This window comes from Grus americana, chromosome 1 (assembly GCF_028858705.1).
Source record: "Grus americana isolate bGruAme1 chromosome 1, bGruAme1.mat, whole genome shotgun sequence".
Lineage (NCBI taxonomy): Eukaryota > Metazoa > Chordata > Aves > Gruiformes > Gruidae > Grus > Grus americana.
In genome coordinates, this window is record NC_072852.1 from 83,576,480 (window position 1) to 83,601,479 (window position 25,000).

The 25,000-nt window shown below is 39.6% G+C and overlaps 1 protein-coding gene across 1 annotated transcript; it reads right to left on the reverse strand.

Moving 5' to 3' along the window:
* Positions 1 to 1,258: 1,258 nt before the first annotated feature.
* Positions 1,259 to 21,462, reverse strand: NDUFA9 (NADH:ubiquinone oxidoreductase subunit A9). Its single transcript, XM_054844579.1, has 11 exons — positions 21,328 to 21,462; positions 17,137 to 17,307; positions 16,226 to 16,323; positions 15,943 to 16,034; positions 12,877 to 13,018; positions 11,670 to 11,772; positions 10,852 to 10,919; positions 10,628 to 10,704; positions 5,984 to 6,079; positions 3,943 to 4,009; positions 1,259 to 1,538 (listed from the first exon to the last, which is right to left on the reverse strand). The coding sequence occupies exons 1-11, from the start codon at positions 21,383 to 21,385 to the stop codon at positions 1,368 to 1,370; spliced, it is 1,143 nt and encodes a 380-aa protein (XP_054700554.1). The 5' UTR covers positions 21,386 to 21,462; the 3' UTR covers positions 1,259 to 1,367.
* Positions 21,463 to 25,000: the final 3,538 nt, after the last annotated feature.

Below are 25,000 nucleotides of genomic sequence, written 5' to 3' on the forward strand. Positions count from 1 at the left end.
CTTTGGCTCCAGAAATCAATGTGATTCAAACAAGAGACTTCTGTGCTTTCCCTAACCCTAACCTTTTTATTCTTTTCAATCTGTCTATTCTCTTTCCTACTCTCCTTTTTCACCACCTATTCTGCCCCAGTCTCCAGTTCAGATTTCCCCTCCACTGTTAGACTTCCACCTTTGATACCCATTTGACCAACTTGTCCCAGTTCCTTCCCTCCAATTTCACATCCAATAAAGGCAACAGTAGTAGGAAGCTTGGAGGTGAAAACACAAAGTGTTTTGTCACTCATTTTATCCCCTCTCAGCCCCAGTTTAAAACCAGTTTCCTCACCAATCTCAACTCATCCTAGTTAATGTGATTTGGCCTACTCCCAGAACTAGCTGCTCATTCCTTGATTCAAGAAATGGCTTCTTTCACAGCTCAAAGCCATCAGAACACTGCACTGCATATAGAACATCTAAATATCTGCTCTCAGTCCTGTGCACAGACTTACTCAGCTCTAAGCTGCACCCTAGCTAACAATGTTTGTGCCAAAACTTAACCAAAAGCCTCCAGCAGCTCTTTGAATATGGAAACAGAAAGCACGGTTCTTAATCAATTTCAGGCAGGGATGTTTCTCTGATACTAAAGTAACTGAAAATATTTAATCCTGAAGGAAAGCTTATCCCTCTGACCAAAAGAAAGATGATGTCCCAGCACATAAAAACTTTGAGCATCTAAATATAATTGGATTTTCTCATTTAAAAATAGAAGAAATGACACATTTCCTCATGTCTATGAGCCACAGCACATATAATTACCACAAGAGATCAGACGATATGTGCTAACTTGTTTACATGTCTCATTGATGCTCCTTGACCTTAGAAACAGCTTGTGCCATTTTGGTTGGCGTTTGCTATAATAGTTCTGCTCGGGGCAGAAAACAAGGCTCAGAAAAGTCAAGAACTTAAAAATGGGGTTTTATCTGAGGCCCCATAACCTGAATAGGTGGCAGTACCAGCTCTCCCTATTGGAAAGGATGTGTTCTAGGCCATGTAATCCTGAACTGCAATGTTTTCAAATCACTTGAGCACTTACTAAAGCTCAGTGATATGCTTCCTTTGAGAACCAAGGGAGAAGCTGACTAGTGTTAAGACACCTTCAAAATACTTTAATGCTCACAAGCTAAGCAACAATATGTAAATTTGCTTTCATGACCTTTTAAAGAGAAAAATTGCATTTCAATGACAGTCTTCCATAATTAAAAAGACAACACTGGTGAAATATTGTTTACATGATTAATATATTTTACTCAGTATGTACACAGTTCTCCAAACAAATTGGGTCATACAAAGGCAGTTTAAGAAGCGTTAAGTAACCACCTTATCAACTGTTACATGGGATATGTCTTAGCTGGTTTTGCTTCCTCCAGCTCAGTGTCCAACCAACGGTATCTGCGGTGACGGCGCAGAACTTCAATTGCTTTTTGTTCTAGTGATGTTGGTTGAATACCCAGGTCTTCCAAACCAGGAAGATCAGGAAACGTCATGTCCGTTGTGTGAAACTTTAAAAAGAAAAAAGAAAAAAAGAAAAAAAAGAGGGAATTCACTTGATAGAATAAACAGCATTACACCCAATGCAATTATTCATGTACTAAAAAAAGTATTGTGTACTTATACCTGAGGTCACCTTTGTTCTTTTACAGAAATAAACTAGTATAAATCTCTACTACAAGAAACATTTTAGTAGGTCGCAAAACAATTTTCTACAAATGGCAGCTCCTGGGAGATTCTACTGCAATTTCAAAGCTGCTGATCTAAGACTGTTTCCCCCAAGAAAGAACTCCACAATACAATGCACTGCTGCATCTTGTACTAGATCTGAAGAACTATTCAAACACAAACGTGGACTCAGCCTACTATGTGTCAGTCCCAGTTCTTTGACCATAGTTTTGGCTCAGTGTTTTCCCTTGGGAGAAGGAAGAGATTCAATGTGGCCCTACAGAACTATAGCATTATTATACAAGGTACTGAGTACCCACTGTACTTTGGCAGGAGATACAGATGTTCTGCATCTGGCAAAAAGTCCTCCAGGCTTCAGATTTAGATTCAGGAATAAATAGCAGAGAGACATGCAGAAAGTGTCTTCATTTCCTCTCCATCAGGTATACGTTAACAGGAAGACCGTAAACACAAAATTAGGCCAAACTTGCAAGGGCATATTTGAACTGCAATTATAGACATTCTGTTTTGTCAAGAAAATGTATGTTGAATTACCGCCTTTGGTAGGTTGTTTTCTCTGTTCATGGTTTACAACAGGGTCCTGTACAGGACAAATATTTAATCCTGTTAACATATTTGCAACACATATGACCTATATCTTAGAAAATGGGGATTTCTCTTATGCTATTATTCCTTGAAAAGTCTTTAAGTCAACCACATCTAATTTTTTGTAGATTACTTCAGATGAAAAGCTGGGAAAGAGGAACAATCGGACACAGAAATGACATGGAGAAACTCCCTCTTAGACTACCCATGCTATAGCTGAATTGCAGTAGTTTTGAGTGATTTGGTGCAGGCTTATTTTATGAAATTTAACTCTATAAACTACAAGGCAGCTAGAAGTAAGGTTTTCAGGAGATGTTACATCTACATCCCGGGTCAATACAGCAAACAGAACTACAATGCCAACTTGCTGTAGTATGGGGGATGAGTCAGTGCAGGGGGGAAGCTTTACACAAGACTCTGAATAAACTTAACTCCTTTATTACACATACTGTCCACGGTTTTTCACGATTATTTCCAAACAGAATAGGAAATCAGTTTATTTTACAGATGGAGAAATGCTGACATAGAAATTAATTGCGTACAGCTATTCAGTAAGTAGCTCTAAGTACAGGACACAGTTCTCCCAGATTCCTGGTAGTACCCTGACTCAAGTTAATTTTAAATAGCAAGCTTAGAGTCTGTCAAAGTGCATGACCCTATCTTTGCTAACCTATGCATATGCCAACAGTTTTGACATTAATACTTGCTAAATCGCTACTTTTTCCTCACTTGCAGTTGTTTTTTTGCAAGTTATTTCTCCACTCCCACTTGGAGACTCTGAGAAGTTAGGAATACACATGAAGTTGCAACATGTTCACAAGAAACACATTCTAACTTTAAGTGAGAATTTGGGCTGCATCCGGCACTGTTAAAAACACCATTATCTGGATGGTATAACTCATTCTAATGCATCTAGAGGTATATAAACTTACTAGTTACCTAAAAGTAGGGAGCACTCCCTCGCATCAGTTAGCTGCACATTGCACATCCAACCTCTGCTTTGGCTTTGCTATTTTCAATAGCATGCATTTTGAGGGAAGGAGGTGGGGCACAGCAAAGCATGCAGCTTCGACTACTTTTAATGCTTAAGAAGGTTGTGCCCTTTCCCCACCCCCATCATGTTACTTCTTGCTCTATAACCCTGTCACCAATTGTTTCAACCACTTTCTTAAACATATTTAGAGAAATATGTTAACTATTCTTCCTCCACCGGTGCTAGTAGAAAGACTACATCATAATGTTGCCTTTTAAAAACAATTTCTGTTAGTCCCTCTCTCTATTAAGTCTTGGTAACACTACACCAGACTGCTTTGGCAACGTATCCCCTTGGCACTGTAACAGGTCTGAACAAGTAAGTTAAGAGCAAGATTGCAGAACAGTAAGTAGCTGCAGCAATTGTATGGTAGGAACCAGAACCATTTTTGAGGAAGGTTTTATATATAGACACCTTTAAAAATTTAAATTTTGGTAGCATCCAAACAGCAACTCTTTATAATCAAATTCTACCCACTGAACTGACTGAAATACGACACCACATGAAGTACACACATTTCGGCACTCCTTGAATGCATAACTACAAGTGCAAGTTACAAATACACAATGAAACATTTCCCAAGAATTTGTGGATTACCCTATACTTACCCGGTCCACTTTGTCTCGTGTTAACCATGGTTCAAATGGACTAATCTCAAAGAATCTTGCAACTAAACTGTAATCAGAAAGAGTATTGCAAAAGTATAGTCATTATCCAATGCAGAGAAGAAAATGAGAACTGGTAAAAATATTTCACACTTAATAGACAGTGAACAAGAGCTTGTTCTCCAGCTGTTCTTGCAAGCTATGAATTCATTAAAGCAGTGAACATGCCAGCCAGCAAGCTCTTAGCTGTGTTTCTGGTAACTTTAACTGTTTGCTACTGAATTATTGGATCTCCTATTCTTTTACTTTGGAAGGGAATGAAGGAGCAGATATCTAGAAGAAAAAATGGGCATTAGTGGCTGGGGAAAATAAACGTCTACATCCAATTCTCCACACACCAGAGGGTTCAGTCTTGCCCCTGCCTTTCCTCCAAACTCTGTTCCCTAGTAGTCTAGGCAGTAATCCAATTAGTCACGAAGTTCGATTCAATGCCTCCATGAGAAAACATGCTTGCTGACAACTAAATGAGTTAACAGCCGTACAAACAAGACGATGGAATCTGGAGCAATCTGCATCTATAAAAAGGATGCGGATCAGTATATTTGCAGTTTCCAGAAATGAAGTTTCCCTTGAAACAAAGAAAATCTGGTAGAGAGAGGAAAATAACACTACAGCTCCTGCCCTGTGTATCAAGACCAGCAGTATTCAAGGTAGAATCTCCCACTGAAGCACTCATCCAGCAGAATAGGGTGTTACTAAGTTACTGCACGTAAACAGAACTAGGCTTATCCACCTTTTAGATGCACTCTTTTCTCATAAATATGAAATACCACTTAATAAAGAAAAAAAGCATGGACTGTGGCAAATGTGAATAAAACTAATAAGCACCAACAGTTACTTTTTAACAAGCTACTCAGTGACAGCTGAGCCATGTTAACCTGATGCCTCTACAGCCAATTCAGAAAGAGCCACAACAGTTTAAGATGTTGTTTTAGCATTAATCACCATTAGCTACATCAATCCAGTGTTGAGTCCTATTAGCAGATTGGTAGGAGGGTTATAACATTGGTGACTTTTTTAGCTTATTAGTTTGTATTGTACTAAAATTGAAGACCACTAGCACCCCAAATATTAACACATCTCAACCATGCTGAGGGCAACTTCTGAAATTGCATTTACTGCTTGAGGTAGCTCCTCAAAAGGATGTGATTATGCCTTAAGGACTAGGCCCAGGCTCAGACTTTTACTGCACTTTTTTATGCATTATTACTCAGTAGCTGCAATTCAGCAATTCAGCTTCTGTCCTCAGTACCTCGAGGCCAAAATGTACAGCTGCAGAAGCTCAGTGCATGCAGAGCCTTCGCAGTCCATCCACTGTAGTCAACTGAAGTGATGCTACACCTTTCTCTTATTACCTCCCCATTTATTACTGTCTTCTAAAAGATATCACATCATATCACAGACAAGGAAATGCGTGCTCACAACTGCACTGCTCAAATTCCCAGACCAACATCTCAATACAAGCTATCACCAACAGTAGCTCAAATCAATACAAAGGACTTAATTAGAAAGTCAATCAATACCCATAACCCACCCTTATCCCAACTCTGCCACCAAGGTGGCAGTGCTCACCAGACTGGAAGGACAGCTAACAGTAGCAATACCTGAAGCTGGTGCAGAAAAATCTGTCAGCAACATACACACAGATTTCCCCTGTGGTACTATTAAAAGTTCATTTAGTTTGCTATTGATTGTTGCTACTTAGGACCTTTTGCTACTTCTTGACTCAGTAAAGCCTTTCAATGACTTTGGAATAAATAGTTATGTTAAGTTTATTACAGGTACACCTTTCATACGCTAACTCATCAAATACGGGCTTGTACCTGAGCAGAAGACTCAAAGCTAGCTAATGAGTACCTAGGGAAAGACAGTTTCTACAATCCTACTGCATTAAATAACAATTGGCAATATTAAATGACCAATGCAACAGTTATTTATGGTTCTGTGGATCCCAAGTTCTTAGTGAAGGAAGGGTCCCACTTACTGGTAGAGAGGACGAGGAAGTGGATAGGGAAGAAAGGTTCGACAGGAAACGGCATAGATGTATTCTACCATGTCGTAAAGGAGGTATCGGTTCGGTCTGAAAGAAAAAGCAACAAACTTTACAGGTAAGTTAGGTATACTTAAATATTTGCAGCAAGAGACAAAAATTTTAAAGCCTTCCATCTCTTTCTTTAATCTAAATGATTTGCCAGATTTGTCATTTTCCTCATGAGAAGGGAACCAATTTTGGCTCTCCAGATTCTGTACTGTTTGAAATAGAGAGGGATTAAGTACAAAAACATATCATCTAACACCAGCGATGGTAACAGTGTAAGTCACAAACTGCAAAATTGTTTTGTCACTGTGTTGGGTGCCAGTGCCCAGGCACTGGCGGGGGGGGGCTGTAGCGGAGGCCTATGTGGAGAGGTTGGGACTGCCCCGTGCTGGGCACAGCCGGCTCCCACAGACCCACCTCAGGGCAAGGCTGAGCCCCTCAGAAAAGATGGGGGCACCTTGGGGAAAACATATTTAAGGAAGGAAAAAAATGCCACACAGGCAGAGAGGAGTGAGGGGGAAAAAAGTGTGAGAAACAGCCCTGCAGAGATACCTAGGTGTGAGCAGGAGGTGCTCCAGGTGCCTGAGCAGAGATTCGCCTGCAGCCCCTGGAGAGCCCATGCTGGAGCAGGTTTATCCTGAAGGCCTGCAGCCCATGCAGAGACCCACAGTGGAGCAGGGGAACAGTGGGAGAAGGAAGGAGCAGCAGAGAGGAGCTGTGATGGGCTGACACCGTAACCCACCATTCCCCATCCTCTGCACTGCTCAGGGAGAGAGGGTAGAGGAGTTGGGAGTGAAAGACTGAAATTGAGCCTGGGAAAAGGGTGGAGGAGAAAAGGTGTTGGTTTATTCTTTTTGTCTTTATTTGACACTATTCAAATCTATGTTAATTGACAGTAAAATAAATTAATTTTTCTCAAGTTGAGTCTGTTTGGCCCATGACAGTAACTGGTAAGCAATCTCCCTGTCTTTATCTCAACCCATAAGCTTTTCATATTATTTTCTCCCGCTGTCCTGTTGAATGAGCAGCTGGACAGGCATCTGGCTGATGGCCAAGGCTAACCCACCACAATCATACTGAATACAGTGTATTCTGCGTACTATTAAAGCACACCTTTAATGTGCCTCCTCCATGCAATAACTGCTGACTCAAATTGCGAATATGAGATTTTCAGCACTGGGACAGGACTGAATTTGTACAAGCACACTTGGCAGTTTGTAATAGAAGGAAGCCAGGAAGAAAATGGTAAAATTAAGAAAGGTTTGTTAACAAGACATCCCATCTTTGGTAGCAAATGACTGCAGGGAAATTGATTCACTTGACTTTGCTCGACTAAGAATATACTGTTGTCTTCAAAAGCAAGAGGAAGAAACTAAGATAAATTCCCCCAAAAGAACATATTTCCCCTCTCAAGATGGAGGGAAGGAAGCAGTCAGTCTTCTGCACACCTGCAGTAGTTTAAGAGAAACATATACCATTGGGAGTTCCCATTCCTTTCTTATTCAGTCTTTGCCTTAGCATTTTAATACTCTATAGATGGCCCACACTGAAACAGGTATCTCCCTTGGCTTTTAAGGCAACTTGCTGGTATTCCAAAACATTCTGAAAATCTTCATGACAACACATAAGAGCACACTGCTGAGCACTGGTGTGCCACTTGGTGCTTCAACCTTCAAAATTACATCCTGCTGATCATGATCAAAGCAGCAATGAATACACCAAAAGTGTGTGTCTCCTAATGCTTTGCTATACTTTCCAGCTAAGGCAGAGACCTCAGCGACATGACAAGGACCTTGAGACCAATTACTTCCCAGGTAGGGCCCTCTGTAAAAATACAACTCTGTAGGTTTTTTCATCTTCAGTTTCCTTTTTGTTTGTTGAGGATTTTTTGGGTTTTTTAATAGGAGACACTGAATTACTCTTGGAATGTAAATCCCCACAAAAATGAAACCATGTTAGCGTAAGGCTGTCTAAGTATGCAAAACTTCACACCATCCAAAAATCCAAGACTATGATACAATGAACATGAATTTCAGTTTGACAAAACCAAGATCTCAAAGATATCAAGGTATGAAGTTGCGTGCATGAAAACTGAGCCTTCAATTGACATGTTCTTCAGAAAGAACAGCAATGCTAATATCAACAAGTTTTGTTTGTGATTAGATGCTGGAAAAAAGACAGAAGCCCAAATTACTTCCACTTTAGTTTGTAAAAGCAAATTAGGGCAAAACATTTTAATGGATATATACTTAAAGGTAGGTCAGCATATTTGGGAGAATTCAACACTCAAAACTCCTTATCAACTTCACCCAGGTGGCTGGATTACAGAACCTGAGATCTGCATTTATGAAGTTACACTAAAGGACTACCATCAAAAACAAGATATTAAGTTTTATTCCGCTAAGAGAAGCACAGCAAAAAGTGATAATGACAAATTTACTTACTCAGGTGAGAAAAAACAAACAAACAAACTTCACTTTCATTACTTATTAGCATGGTTTTTTACCAAATTTTTTGCCCTCGTGCCTGTCCAAAGGTAGCCAATTTCACTTTCATCCTGATATGTAAGGATATACGGTATAGCCGAACTTGAAATTGTGAACATAAAGATAAATACCGTTTGTTTCTTTACAAATTATGAAAGATTAACAATATAACTTCACCAGGAATAAAATCACATTGAAGTGTCATTACATTAACCATGATACTAGCAGACAGTAAGCTCTGGAGAGCATTAGCATTCAAGACAGGTTTAACAAGTGGATGAAGCAAAACCAATGCCATGGGGGAAAGAGGGGAACAGATAAAAAATCCATATCAAATCTTCAGTCATTCAGAAATAGCAGTGACACCACTAGTTGTCACAGTTAAAACTCTATTCCACCATACAGTAGGAAAGGAAAAAAAACCCCCAACAAAAAACCCCTCTAACATAGAAATAGAATGTTCTTACAAAACTAGTATTTTAAACTCAAACTGGTAACTCCTTTTATAAAATAAAAAGTATCTCATACAGTTTTAGTCAAGGGTTATGCTGCACAGTTTGTTTGTTTGTTTTTCCGACACTGATTTGGATCTTTGGTTTAGACCATCATTTATTCAAAGTTTTTTCAGTCACTGTTAGGTGCCTGAAACTCTGTATTCCTTGCAGTGAGAGCCTGACATCCTTGCTTGAATTCCTGCCTCTGAAACCTGGGCTCTCAGCTCCTGGCCTTCTGTAATTTGCCAAAAAATGAGACTTTGAAACTAAGAATACATTCCAAGTTTAGCCAATTCCCCTTCCATTTGACTGCAAATAATGTTCTATTTAGTGTGCAGTTCTCAATTTCTCCTGCAGTTGGAGCAGTTGCTTCTGCTGAGACAGCAATGAACCCAAAAAGACACCTTTCCTTCCTCTTGTAGCAGGCCGCTTTCGATACATATTGACCCATCTTCAAATCTGCCCCCAAGAGATAAAATAATCACTCAAAGCCTTAATTTCATCGCGTTTTTGCATTAATTGTGTCCATCCGACACCTCTGTATCTATTCTCTTTGGTTAAAAAAGTGGTTTTGAATGGCTGTCTAGCATTTGTTTCCACTTGTTCTTTAGCGTGACACTTCGTATCATCCCAGTGATTTGAAAGCAATTTCGAGTTACTTAATACCCTTATTGTTCCTGTTAGTAGTCCTTTCAGACCATTGCTAGCTTTTTTCTTTTATTTTGCTAGTTTTTGAGCAGAAGTTGGTCAGAATGATCCAAAAGAAGTTGAAGACCGGTTGCTGTCTTTTCCAGAATACCAGCATACAGCACACCTAGCCTAGCTGCCAGGATAACATCTTCCTCAACAGCTCAGTTAGAGGGCTGAAGAAAGTGATGTCACAGGAGTAAAAGATGAACCAGCAATTATCTCTGCTCTATGGGAATAAAGAGCTGTCACTGCAACAGCATCACAAAACAAACAAGGAAAAAACAACGTAATCTCAGATAAGCCTTTTGCAAAATCTATACTATGCACATTTTCAGTGTATAAGGGGGAGAAGACAGAGATATGCATGCAACAGAAAAAAGAGAGGTGTTCAGCATCATTTCTATCTTGATTAATTAGCAACTTTATCAATGAATCTAACGTTCCTTTTACCGCATATATTGGATGAAGACTGGTTCCAGTGCTATGTCACAGTATCAAAACATGGATCCATTACCTTGGCCTTTGCCATGTTATTCTTAATGCTAATTAGCCTATTCTGACTTGGAGCTTTTGTACACAAAAATATTCCTAGAGATCCACTGCCTCCACCCATTCTAATTCCAGGTGGTTTCCACACAGCTTTACCAAATTTTTCTCCAAATCTATGTAGTCTTGTTTCCCAAGACTGCCTATTTCTTTGTGTGCACATACATAACATTAAATGTAATGGGGCCCAAACTAGGATTTTCAGAGTACTCACAATAACAGCTTGAGTCATTTTTCCTCCCAAAAAGGAGGTGGAATTTATTGCAGCTCAAACTGTGTGCATGGATAGAGAAATTAAATGTACTGTGCAGCATGCCAAAAAATGACACCAAAAATAAGTACTTCAGTTAATTAGATTCAGAAAATTAACCTACCCAGCCAAGGCGTATGTTTTTCCTTTAGCATCAGGATCCTTAATTGCATTAATAATTGCCTTTGCTACATCAACCACCTGTGAGAAAAATTCAGACAATTACCAATAGAAAAGAGGAATGCATGCACATTCTCATCTTTGAGAAGTGATTTACAGGGATAAAAGAAAAAAAACCCGATACACACACACAGAGGATTTGGGATTGTCATTTGATTAAAAACTTACATATACTGGTTGCTTCACTGTTTTTTTGCCCAGAGAAATAAGAGGCACACCACCAAACCAGCCCATGTCTGATAGAAAGATAGATACATAACGTGAGAAAAATATCTGTGAATCCTTTCAGCACAAATAACCAACCATGCTGTGCTACACTGAGTGTGGATCTCCTCTGAAGCCTAACTTTAAAAAAAAAAAAAAAAAACCAAAAACAAAAACACAGAACTGGGAAGAATTATCATCCAATTTCAGTAGCATTGTTTTCAACACACATTTAGTTTTCTGATTAACAACCATGGGAAGGCTGTATTTACTTTTTACCTAGACAGGTTCAGAGATATATCAACTTTGCGAGACAGATTCCACTCTAGCCGATCTAACAATTTTGCTGATGATACATCAGAGTCATTACAGTTGTTTCTGAGCCCAGAACAACTCAGGTTTATTTTTACATTCCTGTATTACCAACTTGAAAAACTACTTTCAGGATAAACTATTTTCAGGGTTAAGATGACCAGACCTTAGCTCAGAACAATCTAAACTAAAAAAAAAAAAAAACAATAGTATACCTTCCTCCTCTTAAAAAAAAAAAAAAAAAGAAAAGAAAAAACCCAAATGCTAAAGTCTAACTCGATTCAGAAAGAATTCAGTCATGAGATAAAAATTCATAATATTTCCATTACACACCTTCAGTTAAAAAAATTCATTACATTTCTGGTAAAATCATACCTCTCTGCTTTTCAAAAGCAAATCACATTTTCCTTCTGTTCTCTACAGACAGATACACAAATCACACATGGTTTTATTATTTCAGGAGTACATACTTGCATAATGATTGAGAAATCGGTCCTCTCTCCCAAACATTTCCGAGGGCTTCAGTATTATAGCATCTGGAAATTCTTCCCTCACTGCTTTCTCTCCAACAGCCTATCATTCAATTAAAATGAAAACATCCATTAGACCCCTTCTGAACAGACCAGAAGAGGATGCCTTTTCAGAACTTAATGCATCCTGACTACAGCACTGTCAGAAATGACACCAGCAGCAGCACAAAAATTACTCATATCTGAGCCATTTGATCTTCGAGATGCTATGCTAAGATACAGTTCTCTCAGAACATCCCAAAAGTCCCATAAACATATATCTCAAATAGAAGAAAGTATCTACAATACAGCCTCACTAGTGAAGTGACACAAATTTAAAGTGACAAAGTTCAAAAAGAAAGAAGCCTAACCTAAGTACTTCTCTTGCTTATGTCAGACCAGAGCTTGGAAGAAAACAGAACGTTTACATAGCCCCTACTACATTATCAGAACATTCCAAGAACTGCTAAGTACAGTTAGAAACTTCAGTGGTGGCTACCTGCTTTCCACGTGGGACTGGCCAATACAGTAAGGTCTCACTATCCTATAGAGTTGTTACATATTGAGAGGTACTGAATTTTAACACAGGTTTTAAAAAACGTTTATATTAAAGACAAAGTGGAATACAGTGAGCTTAAAAAAAAAAACCCTGAAACTGGGATAATAGCTATATTAAAGAGAAAATCAGTAATAGAAAATTATACCTCCTAAAAATAAAAAAAAAAAAATTAACAAGAGTAGCTAACAATTCCACTCCAAAGGCCTGTAATCGCGACACTCATCTGCCTTTGCAGCATTCATTTTGGCATCAACTCTTATTCTGCTAGGTCATTCCAGCCTTAGATGTTAGGCCTGATATCAGATCCCAAACCATCACCAAACTAGTTCCTCTTTCTCAATGACAGTAATTTTAGATGCAAAGATATTCAAGTACAGAAGAAAGGAAGAGTTTTCATGAATACAAGATCTATTCCCCTTCAAGGCACATGAAGTACTAAGGAGGATTTCTAGTTCCAACAAGCACAGTAACTCAAAAATTCCTCAGCTGCAGAAAACATTCCATAGTAAATTCATACACTGATCTCCTTCAAACAGACCCAGTTGGGGGGAGGAAACAACAAAAAAAGTAGCCTCTTGGAAGATGTATTCTAAAGGATTCCAGACTTACTTTACTCCTGAGATATTTGGAAGGACTCTTCATGCTAGCATTCAGGTGAGAGATATGAACGAGTGTTTCCATGCCAGCTTCCCTAGCTATCTGCGCAATACTTGTAGGAATGTTTACAAATTCATCTTCAAAACTGAAGTTTCTAAAACAAGGCAAAAAAACAAATTTTAATTTAAGAGCTATCAACAGTGGCTGCCTACCAACCAATAACAATCATTACAAATTGCTTGAATATATTTCAAAAACTTATCTTGACACTCTTTTTAGGAAGTTTCCTTTCATGAAGGACTCTATATAATCAAAACATGAGGCAAATGAAAAACAGTACTGTCTGTAATCTTCAATTACAGTAACAGTACTGTCTGCTTTTTCACCTGTTAAGATCAAATCAGTATGAAAAATCCTCTTGCCCGCTTGTCTGTGACAAATAGAAAACTCTACCCAAGTGATTTATTTTGTTATTTTTTATAAGAGAAGTGCTGCATCTTGAAATCTGAGCAAAGCTGCCTTTTTACACCACCTGGTCAAAATTTGATTTGATTTAATGCACTCAATTACGCTACAAAGGAGCTCAAAAATTCTGAGCAGCCTAAGTTACAGCAGATGCTAGGCACTGGGAAAGTGGACAAAAACAGACCAAAGAACTCACAGGTGCTTATGCAAATGGAAAATTTTATACCAACAAAACAGTTAAGAACCATTTTATAGCAGCTGTAAGGGACTTCAAGGGGAAGCATGCAGAAAGAACACCTCTGCTCACTTTACGGCATTCAAGGGGCCTAAATTAGGGGGGTTCAAATGTAATCTAGTTTGGCATTCTGATCAAGAACAATACAGAAGCTCTGTCTCCAAGAAGAACTGACACTATAGGCTGGCAACAATCCCAAAATTCTTTCCAACTATCACAAGACTGCAAGAAAGAGAATTGGCTTCTCGTGTCTTTATACTGTCTTCGTAAGCACCCCGCCCCATCTTTTCCATTTGCTTTGGGTAACAAACATCTTGTCCAAATGCCTCTCTGTCCTTATCTACTCCCACAGCTCTTCATATCCCACTGGAGTCTAAAGAAAGACGTAAAAATAAAAAGTTATTTTTGACCCTTCAATAACTAATCTGATCCTGGGAACCATCACTCCTGTTCTACTCACAAAAATAGATTTTAGAAACACACAACATCCCTCCTGTAACTATGGAGTTTTCAAACAACATAGTATACACAGATGAGACTGTACACTAATACTAGGCAAAGAGGAAAGTATTTAATGGAAGGCTTTACTTTTTTTTTTTGACTGATCTCTACTTCTAATCTTACTTTTTTTTCCTTTTTCTTTTTTTTTTTCCTCCTGCTTAAGTTTTTCATAGACTTGGGGATCATTACAATGGCTAGTCTGACCTTGTGTTTAACAGACCATAGAAATTTATTTCAGGGTTCCAGCATCACCACTACCAACATGGTAGATAAAATACATGATAAGAACATTTGTGCAATACAGTTGTAAGTTTTGGAACATCCAAAAGTCTTTAACATGTACCAACACCTCTGCTTTTGAATCTGTGAAAACCGACTGGAGTGACAAGGTTTGGGGTTTTATAACTAGAATGAAACTTTTTGTTGTTGCTATTGTCACACTTCCTTTCAGTAACAAAGAAACCCTACCTTACATAAATAAGACTTTTTACAATAGTCCAGAAATTTTAAAGGGGGAAGTACACATGAAATACCTATCTGAAAGATAAAAAGAGATTACATTGTCCTTTTACATTGCACAGACTTTCTTTTCTTCCCTTGCCCCCACATTACAAAGACATTTCTTCTGTTCTGATAGCAATAGTCATTTGAACTCTTTATATTCATAATTTAGTAACAGCACAAAAGAATCCTGACAGGTTGGTTTGTACATTTTTACCGGTATCTCAAAGTCTGAAGAAGATATAAAAACCCCCAAAAACCTTGTGAAATGCACAAGACTGAAGTTAATTTAGGTTGAGTGTACTCTTCCCCAACTAAACTGTTGTAGACTCCAACAGTGGGACAAGGAACTAAGCGAGTATCAGAAAAGGAAAGTACCTCTACAAATCTGAACGTGAAATCAAAGCATCTCCCAGAAGTTATGTATGATATTTGACTAGACAAGAAACAGCTGAAATAGGTGCTTGCCAACAAACATACTATTTTAGGAAAAATAATTGTTCAATTTGAGAATACAACACCAAATGGCTGCTCAAAAAAAAGAGCAACAAAGGCATTAGGCTTGTAAATGCAGATGAAACTGATACCTGCATTTGTTTCTGTCTAGTACAATAGCAAAATTACGTAACTTATAAAGGCAAATCACAAACTAATGAGTTTTTGTCTGGCAGTTCTACACAAGGCTTTAAATAAAGTGGACATAATCGCATGCATGCAAAAAAAAATATGAGGCTGTTATAGGTATTTTTAACCTCAAATAAATAGGGGATTTTTAAATGGATTTCAAAAAGGAACTATTTTTAAAAATTATTACCAAAAAACATTTATGTAGCTAGTAGCATCTATGCCAAAATTCTCTCAAAGAATGATGTTATTAATCATAATCTTAAGGACTCTCCATTAGCTATTCCTTTTAATTAGCATTTACCAGAGAATAGGAAAAGCTTGACCATAGCTTATTCTGGTAGGCTACAATTCATCACTACCTCAAAGTGACATGATGAAAGCCCACTTCTGTAACAATGTAAATACAAGCTCACAGAAACTGCTGAGCCTCATCAGCTATAGGAAGGCACCCAGCTAACATCTGTAAGGTGTATGAAAGCAGTACATTGAACCCTCTGACAGAACAAAAGCTGTACACTAGAAAATTGTAGAAAGAATGCACTTTTCAAGAGCAGATCATAACCAGGATTCTAGTTGACCATTTAAAGAAATAGAATTGTACTTTTATATGCAAAATTTCAGTTTTGCCTTTTTGTAGAAGCCAAGAATAGTATCAGTGTCACTGCATACTGTACACATGCTGTAAAACACGGCTACAATGTCCAATACCTGGTACAAAACGATCTATATAGGAAAAAAAGGAAAATTACTTTGTTTCCCATTCCTTTCCAACAAGATTAATGACCACATTGCTGTGTTCCACGGCTCTTCGGATAGAGTCTTTGTCCTTACAGTCCCACTCCTGTAACCAGAGCATCAAATGGGAAAAAGATGAGATAATGTGTAAATAGGCATAATCAAAGAAAGATCTTTCACACCATTTCCATTTAGAGGCTAAACAACAGCTGGAGTTCTGACTTTGAGAATGATTAACAGACTTCCTTGTATAGCAATGGTATTGTATTTGATCTAAAGCCAAAGCAAAAGACTTACTAAGAAGAGAAGTTGCCCCAAGTCACCCATTGGTCGCAGATACATGAGGTCATACTGATCACAACGATAGGGTATGATTACTTGTGATCCAATGCGACCTAGGTGTTAAAAAAAAAAGAGTTTCATTTATCTCAAGCTACTATGTAACTCTAAGTAGATGAACTTCTGAATGCACAAAACTTCCTTTTTTTCCCCTGGTGTTAAAGCACAACAAATACACATAGATATCTTGAATAGTTATCTGCAGAACTAGAAGTAAGTTTTTGAACCTACATCACTGGAATTCTTAAGCAGGGACATACCTGAATATTTGAGCTTATAAGATAAAATATACATGCTTGTAAGACAAACAATATAAGCTTGTTAACAAACAACAACAATAAAAAAATAATCACAATATGTGCTATAAAACAGTGTAATACCTAAAAATGTGTCACATCTAAGGATATTTGCATTTTTTAAAATTGCATGGAGAGGAGAATGAAAAAAGCAAGAGTTATTTTTTAAAACTCAAATTCAAAAGGGCAATTCTAAAGAATTCCAACCAAATTCCTGCAAACATTTTAGTAAAATGTCCTAATAAGGCCAAAACTAGAAGAATCAAATACATGCTGTACCTCTCCTCTGATCTGCATTTTACAGACTAGAAAAACAGTACTTGAAGGAGAATGACTTATTTTAATTACTGTAATCACATTCTAAAGCTTCTAAATTTCCTAGATTAAAATAGTTTTTACTAATTTTCACATCTTGGCACTTTAGCAGACCAAATACTATGAAAGTATCACACAAAACACTTCACTTTTAAGATCCAAAATCCCAGAGATTTCTAGATTATCCTGCAACCTAAAGAAAAACTAGTTTTGTTAAACACTTAAATTTTTTTATTTAGTACTCCTGGGGAACATTACCTAAACGGTTGACAACATATCGCCCCAGGAAACCTGTAGCCCCAAAGACAGTGGCCACGATGCCACTAACAGATGATCGTCCACTTCTTCCACGAGGGATCACCGCATGATGAACTTGGCGGTGCTGATGCAACACAGACGGTGCTGCAGCTAGCACAGAAATGCCAGGGCCTACAACACAAAACGGGAGAGAGCATGTGATATAAGCTAAAAGTTATCAGTGCCAAACCATAGTTAATGTCATTTTTCTCGCTACAGATCCATTTTCTCTAATCTCCCTCAGCAACATTTCCCATGTCAAGACTCCTGCCAAGGCTATTTCTGGATAGGTCAGAGGACAGTAGGCTTGAGGGAGCTGTTGATAAAAGTCAAAGACCAAACTTAGACATGAAAAGAGCAGACTAAGGTTATCGGCTCCTAAACAGCAAGAAAAGCTTAACTGGCTAGCATTAGTACTTGATGTATAAGGTGAAGCACAGAGGTTAAATAAATAAAAAATACTTGCGACAGGCAGGTCCCATCCAAGTACATCCACATCCCACTCCCAGATCTGGGAACCGTGGGACAAAGACCTCAAAATCACTCTAGACGCAGTTAACCAGACTTTTTACCTCAGTCTAAATATAGCAGACCCAAATGCTGGAGGAGGCAGCAATCCTCCTATATTATAGCTCTGGAGTGAAGAGATGCAAAGAGCCAGATCCATGATGCATAAAATATTGCCTCAAAGCTGTTCCTTTTCTCAAGGAGCTACGAAAAGTTGAAAGGATATCAGTAAGATATTGACGTAAATTGACAAGGTAGCTCCAATAGGGACTTTGAAGAGAAGAAACATGTCCTCTCCAACCAAGTTAGCCAAAAGCAAGAAATAAACTGCTTGTAAGAGATTTGTGAAATTAGAAGTGTTTAAAGTTACTACGTGTCCATGCTCATAAAAAGAAAGGAATAGATGAAACGTAGAGTGCATTAACACAGTACAGACATCTGGCTGTTGACAAGAGCAGACTGTAAGAGCTGTTACTGGAAAACTAGCTCGAGGATGTAACAGAAGTCCAGTAACTGACCTTTCAACTTTTAGTAAGTCATGGCCATAAGCACTTTCTGGATAAGAATAAGCAAGTTTCATCTTCCCCATATAAATGTAAGTAGCAAGAATCATAAAGAAGACAAGACTAGTATTTGATATCAAAATGACAGGTGCATTAGGAAACAACAACAAAAAAAATCCCACTTGTACAGCGAAGGAGTACGTTTTATCCCGATATGGGTAGGTATTACCAGTTACACAGTGGCACTGATGCTGTAGCCATGGTGTTAAGAAGATAAAAAGGACATGGTATGTTTGGACGTAAATTCTATTTTGTTAGATCTGCTGATGGAATTCAAACCAGAAAATCCAGTGATTTCAGTGCCTGAAGGAGGTGTTTCTGTACCCAAAACTTTGTCTATCCCTCCTCTCTCCATAAGCCAGAAATTGGAATAATACAAGATACCAGATCTCCAATTTTGTCCTTAAAGGTAGTTTGATACCCACTTAACTAAATAAAGCAATCCCACATATACACTTGTACTTATCAAATTAATATACTATGTGTAGAAACTATACTCCGATTGGCTGACAGAAACAGGACAAAACAAGACATTACCTACACAAACTTAAAAGTAGGTATATGACTTCCTAAGAAGCAAGTCTCCTACAAAATAGGTCCAAGCTCAGGAACAGTTAAACTGGGTATGGTATCTGCCTTAAAGTGACAGATATGCAAGGCCTCTCCATCACTGAAACAGAGACCTTGAGATTAACTATGAGAAAGAAGGAAAATATACCCTATGATAAGCATCCATTAAAAAACAAACAAAATACCCACCAAAACCATCAACCCCTGCAAAAAACACCACAGTTTGTTCAAAGATCTGCTGGAGTTTAATAGCAGTACACATTCCTGTGGTATCCAATTAATGACTAAAAACCTGTCATGCAGTTTTAAAAGTGACACAATACATTCGTATCAGATTTTTTAACACCTCAAACTGAAATTTTAAGGAATATGCCAACTCATCACTGCCATATTCACCACCTATCTTCACTCTCTGATTTTTCTATAATCCAGTTAATTTAACATCACCCTCTAAAATCTGTGTATACTTCTGTGGAATTACAGCGAAGGTGAAGGCAGTCATTTCAATAGATTTCCAACACAGCACATCTTAAAACACATTACCACACTTTCCTTATAATGTTATCTGACACAGACTACACAAATATACGGTCTATACCCTAGGTTTTAATGTTGAAAACTCTTGGGAGGGGGGGTGTTGCTTTTACTTCTTTATTCTTTTAAATGACAACAGAACAAACCTGCAAATGAAATCAGGGGTGTATGCCGAATACTCTGTACAGAATAAAACCTGTAGCTATGTAACAGGTACCTGAAGAGCAGAGATTGACAAATCTCAGTACAAGTGCAAGCATAAAGGATAACACTGAAGGAGACAGTTGAATGAACTTGTTACCTTCATTAGTGTTCTAAAAACTAGAGTTTTGTTATTTATTTTTTTAGGAAAAGCAGACTCACAGAAAAATGACTGGGTTCTTTACAACCAGCAGGATTCTTTCAAGTATGCGAAAAAGCTACATGGTACGTGGAGATCGTGAAAGAGAAAGTTTGATGACCCATAGTCCTTCTCAGTACTTTGTTTACATACACTTCTCTCTGTAAAGGTTTATAAAAATATTTACACTAAATCCATATTTACCGAATTAACACTATTTCTGTTACTCTTAGATAGGAAGATTTTAGTGCTTACAATAGAAAACCTAAAAGCAACAAGGTTTTAGCGCACTGTGAGCAACTGTTGAAAAAAGTATTACTGAGCAGATCAACCCATGTCAGAGCAAGAAAGTTAATCTGAAAAGAAAATCTACACTTCTTTCAACTACTTTGTGGGTTTTTTGCTGTTATTTCTGCAAAAATTATTGGTGACACATTCTTCAGGATGCTGTCACTGTCATACTAACAAATAACATCCAATTACTGTCTTGTATTCTCCCATCTGTGCGTACATGTCTATTATTGCTTGCCTTATGCTGTAAGGTCTTTACTGGTGTACATCATTTCTTGTTCCATAGCTGTACAAGATCTGTCACAATGTATCACCATCTATGGCTAGATGCCCAATGACTACTATATTACCAAAAAAAAAAAAAAAAAAAAACCATGAGTTTTAAGGATATCCATGAGACTCAAAGTAAGCACTGATTCACAACCAGTGAAGGACCTTCCATACAGACTGGAGCCCTGTCAAAACACAGGGCTTTATTAACTTAATAGAGCCATACAGCTTTCACAACTCATGTTAATATCTCCAGACTGAGTATCACTGCTTAAAGCTCTGTGCTTCCATGTAACACAGAGTTGCTTGGAGATTCTTTCCCCAGAACAGTAGGATTTCATCTTCTTCACTAACCAGAATCCATTTGTCACTGGAAATTTACTTTGGCAATCCATATCTAAAGCAGTTTATAAACACTGATTTGAAATAAACCTCAAATATCCACAGTAAACCAGAACAATCTTTGTCTTGAAAAGACACATTGTTCCCGTTAAAAATATTTTAAATTCCTTCCTCACCTTCATCAAACAACAAATCCTGCTTGCCATCTCCCACTTTACATGGCAGAGCATATGCTGAATCAATTTCATTAAAAATCAGTTCTGTTTTAGCAACAAAGGCCCAAATACAAGCTTTAAATATTTTGTTACTTGAGCATGCTTACAGAGCATTCCCAAAATGTCAAGGTCACCTAAGAAATCGTAAGAGGAATCCAAATTTTTAGCCTGCAGGACAGCATTTCCCTTGCTGAGATTTTGACAGTCCGAGTGAGACAACCTACAGTGTAGCTATACCAGCAGCCTGAGCAATCCCACGCAGCCCTTTGGACTACAAACTCCAGTTCCCTAAAGAGAAGGAAAGCAGAAACGGACCATTTCTGCTGCGAACAGCTACTTTAGCCAGCTGCTTTTCAGACGCTGCCCTGCCGGCTCCCTGACCCAGCTCTACTCCCGAGGGCGCCGCGGTGAGAGAAGGGATGCCCGCGGGCAGATAGCTGGCATAGCAGCGCACAGGCTCGGGCAGAAAACGCAAGGGCAGCCTGGCTCGCCGCGGCCCCTCGCCGGCGGTGACACTCACCTGCCCTTGGCAACAAGAGGCCGCGGGGAGCCCGAGAGCACCGAGCCACAGCCGCCATCTTGCTTTACCCACCAACCCTCGCGCTAGACGGCACACGGGCAGGGTCAAACCTCTCCCCCGCTGCGTGCGCAAGCGCAACCATCGAGCGGGGCAATGCGCCTGCGCAGAGCCTTCCCCCCCCCCCCCCGCACCGCGCACGCGCCTGGAGGGCACACGTTCAGTTTCTCTGTCCCGAGGGGCGGGGCGGTGGGCGGGGCCGAGGCACGTGTGGTCCCAGCCCGACGGCTGGGCCCTGCCCAATGTCCCGCTGAGGGGAGGCGGCGCGCGGCTGGGGCTTCTTTTGGTTGGGACAGGCCTGCTGTGCTGAGAGTGTGCTGCTGGCCCCGCCGAGCCCTCCTCCCCGGCCCCTGGGCAGAACCGCGGGCAGTCGTACCCCCTCGTAGCGGAGCAGCTCCCGAGCTGGTGGGCTTGGAGCCAAGCTGGCCCGTGACGGACAGGGAGGCCGGGGGGCGAGCCCCGTGGTGGGGTGTGGTGTACAGTCGGGCCCGACTGGGGAAGGGCGCTTGAGGTCGTAGAGTCACAGCTCTCGAGTTGGAATTTTAGAAGTACCCAAGGGAAGAATTTTGGAGGGGGGGTGACCCTCAACACTTGCGGGTGCATTTGAAAACCCAACGCTTAAATATTTATTAATCTCTCTAGTAGAACTGCTGTTTCACAGATCCTTCCGCCTGCTCCCAACTGCCTGTCTAGCAGGAAATGAGCCAAGTCCAATAATTAAATGACAGTAATTTTGGCCACTACTGAGCTGGACTGATTTAAAACACTTTCAGTAACTCATTACTTATGACTTGAATTACCTGGCCTCATTAATTAGCCTTAAGTGGGGATTAAACAATTTTATGATTACAGACATGCAACCACTCTAAAATTCCAAACTCCCACTGTCAACCTAGGTCTTCAACATTTCGCTGAGACTTTTTCCCCTAAGCATGTGCTTTGTGAATGTTGCAATCACGATCACACACAGGGCACTCTAAATCTGCCACTCGCACTATTATAGCCTCGTTTTTCCCATGGGTTCCCATTGCTTTTTAGTCTGCATTGAATACAAATGGCCATTCTTTTATAACCTGGCTTACACCACTGTAGCCAGTGTTCATATTCACTAGAATGTTTTTAAAACATCAGTGCAGTAAAAGGCAGAGCAGTCAGATAATATTTCTAGCCATTTGGTACAAATTCCAAAATAGTCAATTTTAACTCCTGTTCTGACACAGATCCAAAGTGGCAGTTCTGCCAGAGCTGTGGTGTAGCAGGTGACTTGGGGCAAAAATCTGGATGCTCTGTGAACTCTAGCCATCTCCAGTTCTCAGCCAGGTGTGCACTGAACTAAACCTGCTCATCTCTTTTAGCTGGTAGACAAAAACCACAGCAGCAGGGCCCCTCCACCTCCCACATGCACACTACCTACCCACCACTGCTCTCTCCACCTTCATCATGCCTGACAGTCTCACCACAGCTTTTCTGAGCAGCCCAGCCTGCCTTAATGCCTTCGGGAAATCCCATTTTTACGGTTATGCTTAGATATGGTACAAAAAGGCCAATGCTCACAACCTGCAAAGGTAATAGGTGCTCACGGAAAGCAGTGCGAATTTACCAAGCAGAACTGGGTACCTAGCCTCATTTCAGAAATGGTACACGGCTACATGAAAGTGTCTATCCAATTCCTGCATCTCACATGTGCATCTCGCTCTTGATCCAAGTCAGAGCCTCTTGCTTTGCGGACTTGACCCTTGATTGTTCTGTACAGTGACATAAATATCCATGGGAAGTGATTTTATAACAAATTCTAAGCTTGGACTAGAAGGAGAAGGCTAAGGCAAAGGACTATAAATCAGGATATGTGTCTTCTGCTCCAGGCTTGCCACTCCCTGATTTTAGGAGAGATGAACTAGAGCTCTGTGATTTCCACTCTCCATTTTTAAAAGTATTTTCCTATTTCAGCAGTGCTATTGTAGGGACAAGATGTGCTAGTTGACCAGAGATGCTTAAGTCTTGTGGTGATGTAATCATAAAAAAAAGCAGTAAGGTAATGGACACATCCAACTTGTTACAGCTCCAATTACAAGTTAACCAGGTTAAATGTACAATTTATGGGGAGCTGAATTTGATTTTAAAAACAATTTGGAAAATCATATTGTTGATTAAGGACTATCTCACTGTATTTGAATCCCAGGGAAGTTAAAGCTAAACATCTAAAAGCAGCCTCAGGGCTACTGATCACCTAAAATGTGTGAGGATTTATTAAGAGTCCCACAGTGAGTGTTTCTGGCATCTCTCAGCTCTCCTACATCAGGGAAAGGCAGGCTAGTTGCAGTTGCTGATGTTGAGGGCTGGCAGGCATAAATGACGTGCCTCGGTCTCCACACATGCCTGCACCCTTGGTCTCCATGTGGCCTTAGTGTTATTACAGAAATACTGATGTCATTCTGCTTTCTGGCTGGAGCAAGATAAGCAGGAGACCAAAGAGCCTGTCTGGTGAGGATGACCAAACAGCTTAGTTATAAAACCAGACACACCAGTGCTGCTGAGGTAGGAAAGTCCAATCGATTCTTCAGATTATTCAGTGCATGTAAGGGATAAGTAAGAATATGAGTTAATGCCTGGAGATGCCATTTGCTTTCTGATTTCACCATCCTTTGAATTCATCTGGATGATTCAGCTGCCTGAGAAACCTCTTTGAAATAGTTCTGGACTATTCATTTCTGAGACTTCCATTCACCATAGTCTCCCTTGTCCCTAATCTGGCTTTTTTTGAGAGGTGTGTGAAGAACAGCCAGCAGATATTCTCCTTCCTCTGAAAATTCCTCCTTCCTTTTCTGCTGTGTTTCTCCACTGATGTGTTTGGGTCGCTTAGGCCAGCGGTATGGAGGGGTGCAGGGTGGAAGGCAGGAAGTAACTCTGCTCTCTATACATGCTATGTTGCACCTACTTTCTGCCATCTTGCATGTTTCGTTTGTTAACTCCCTTAACAGTGTTTGATTTGTAAGGTGTTATGTAATTTCCCCAAGGTGTCAACTTCTCATGCTGCAGTTAAAGCACCCCATGAATCAGAATGAAAGCCATTTCTGAGTGCAAGAAAACAGACGTGTGCTGCAGAGATCTTTGTGTGATAGGTTGTTTCCTGTGATGCTACTTAGGAATTTGACTTAGACGAAGGTAGACTACATACTGTAGATGGCAGAAGGGGATCACAGCATTGCCAGTGGGTCAAGCATAGGATTAGCACGAGGAGACCAAGGGTGTGTTCCCAGTTTTGCTGCTGGTCTGCTCCATGACATGTAAAAGTCATTCACATTGTCACATCTCAGCTTCCCCATCCATAAAGTGGAATAACAATGCCTACTTTGTTTAACACTTAGAAATACACTAATGAAAAGCACTATATTAGAATAACGTATTGATATTATTGTTAGTGGTTAACTTTATTTCCTATAGGTAGCATATTTTTAAGTTAATTTCCCAATCCTAGAGCTTCTGCTGTTCATATAGAATTATTACTTATATGATACCCATTTTGCTTTTTTTTTTTAAAAAAATGGTTTCTTAGTAGCGGGATACAGTTACTGTTTGCTTTATCCTTGTGTCATGGTTTAGCCCCAGCCAGCAGCAC

Bases quoted from the DNA above. Each gene is read 5' to 3' on its own strand.
- NDUFA9 (XM_054844579.1), bottom strand. From the start codon at position 21,385: ATGGCGGCTGTGGCTCGGTGCTCTCGGGCTCCCCGCGGCCTCTTGTTG. The intron at 16,035-16,225 runs GTAAGTCTTTTG...CTCTGGTTACAG, and splicing joins TGGGGCAACTTCTCTTCTTA to GAGTGGGACTGTAAGGACAA. The intron at 4,010-5,983 runs GTAAGTGGGACC...TTCTGATTACAG, and splicing joins CTTCCTCGTCCTCTCTACCA to TTTAGTTGCAAGATTCTTTG.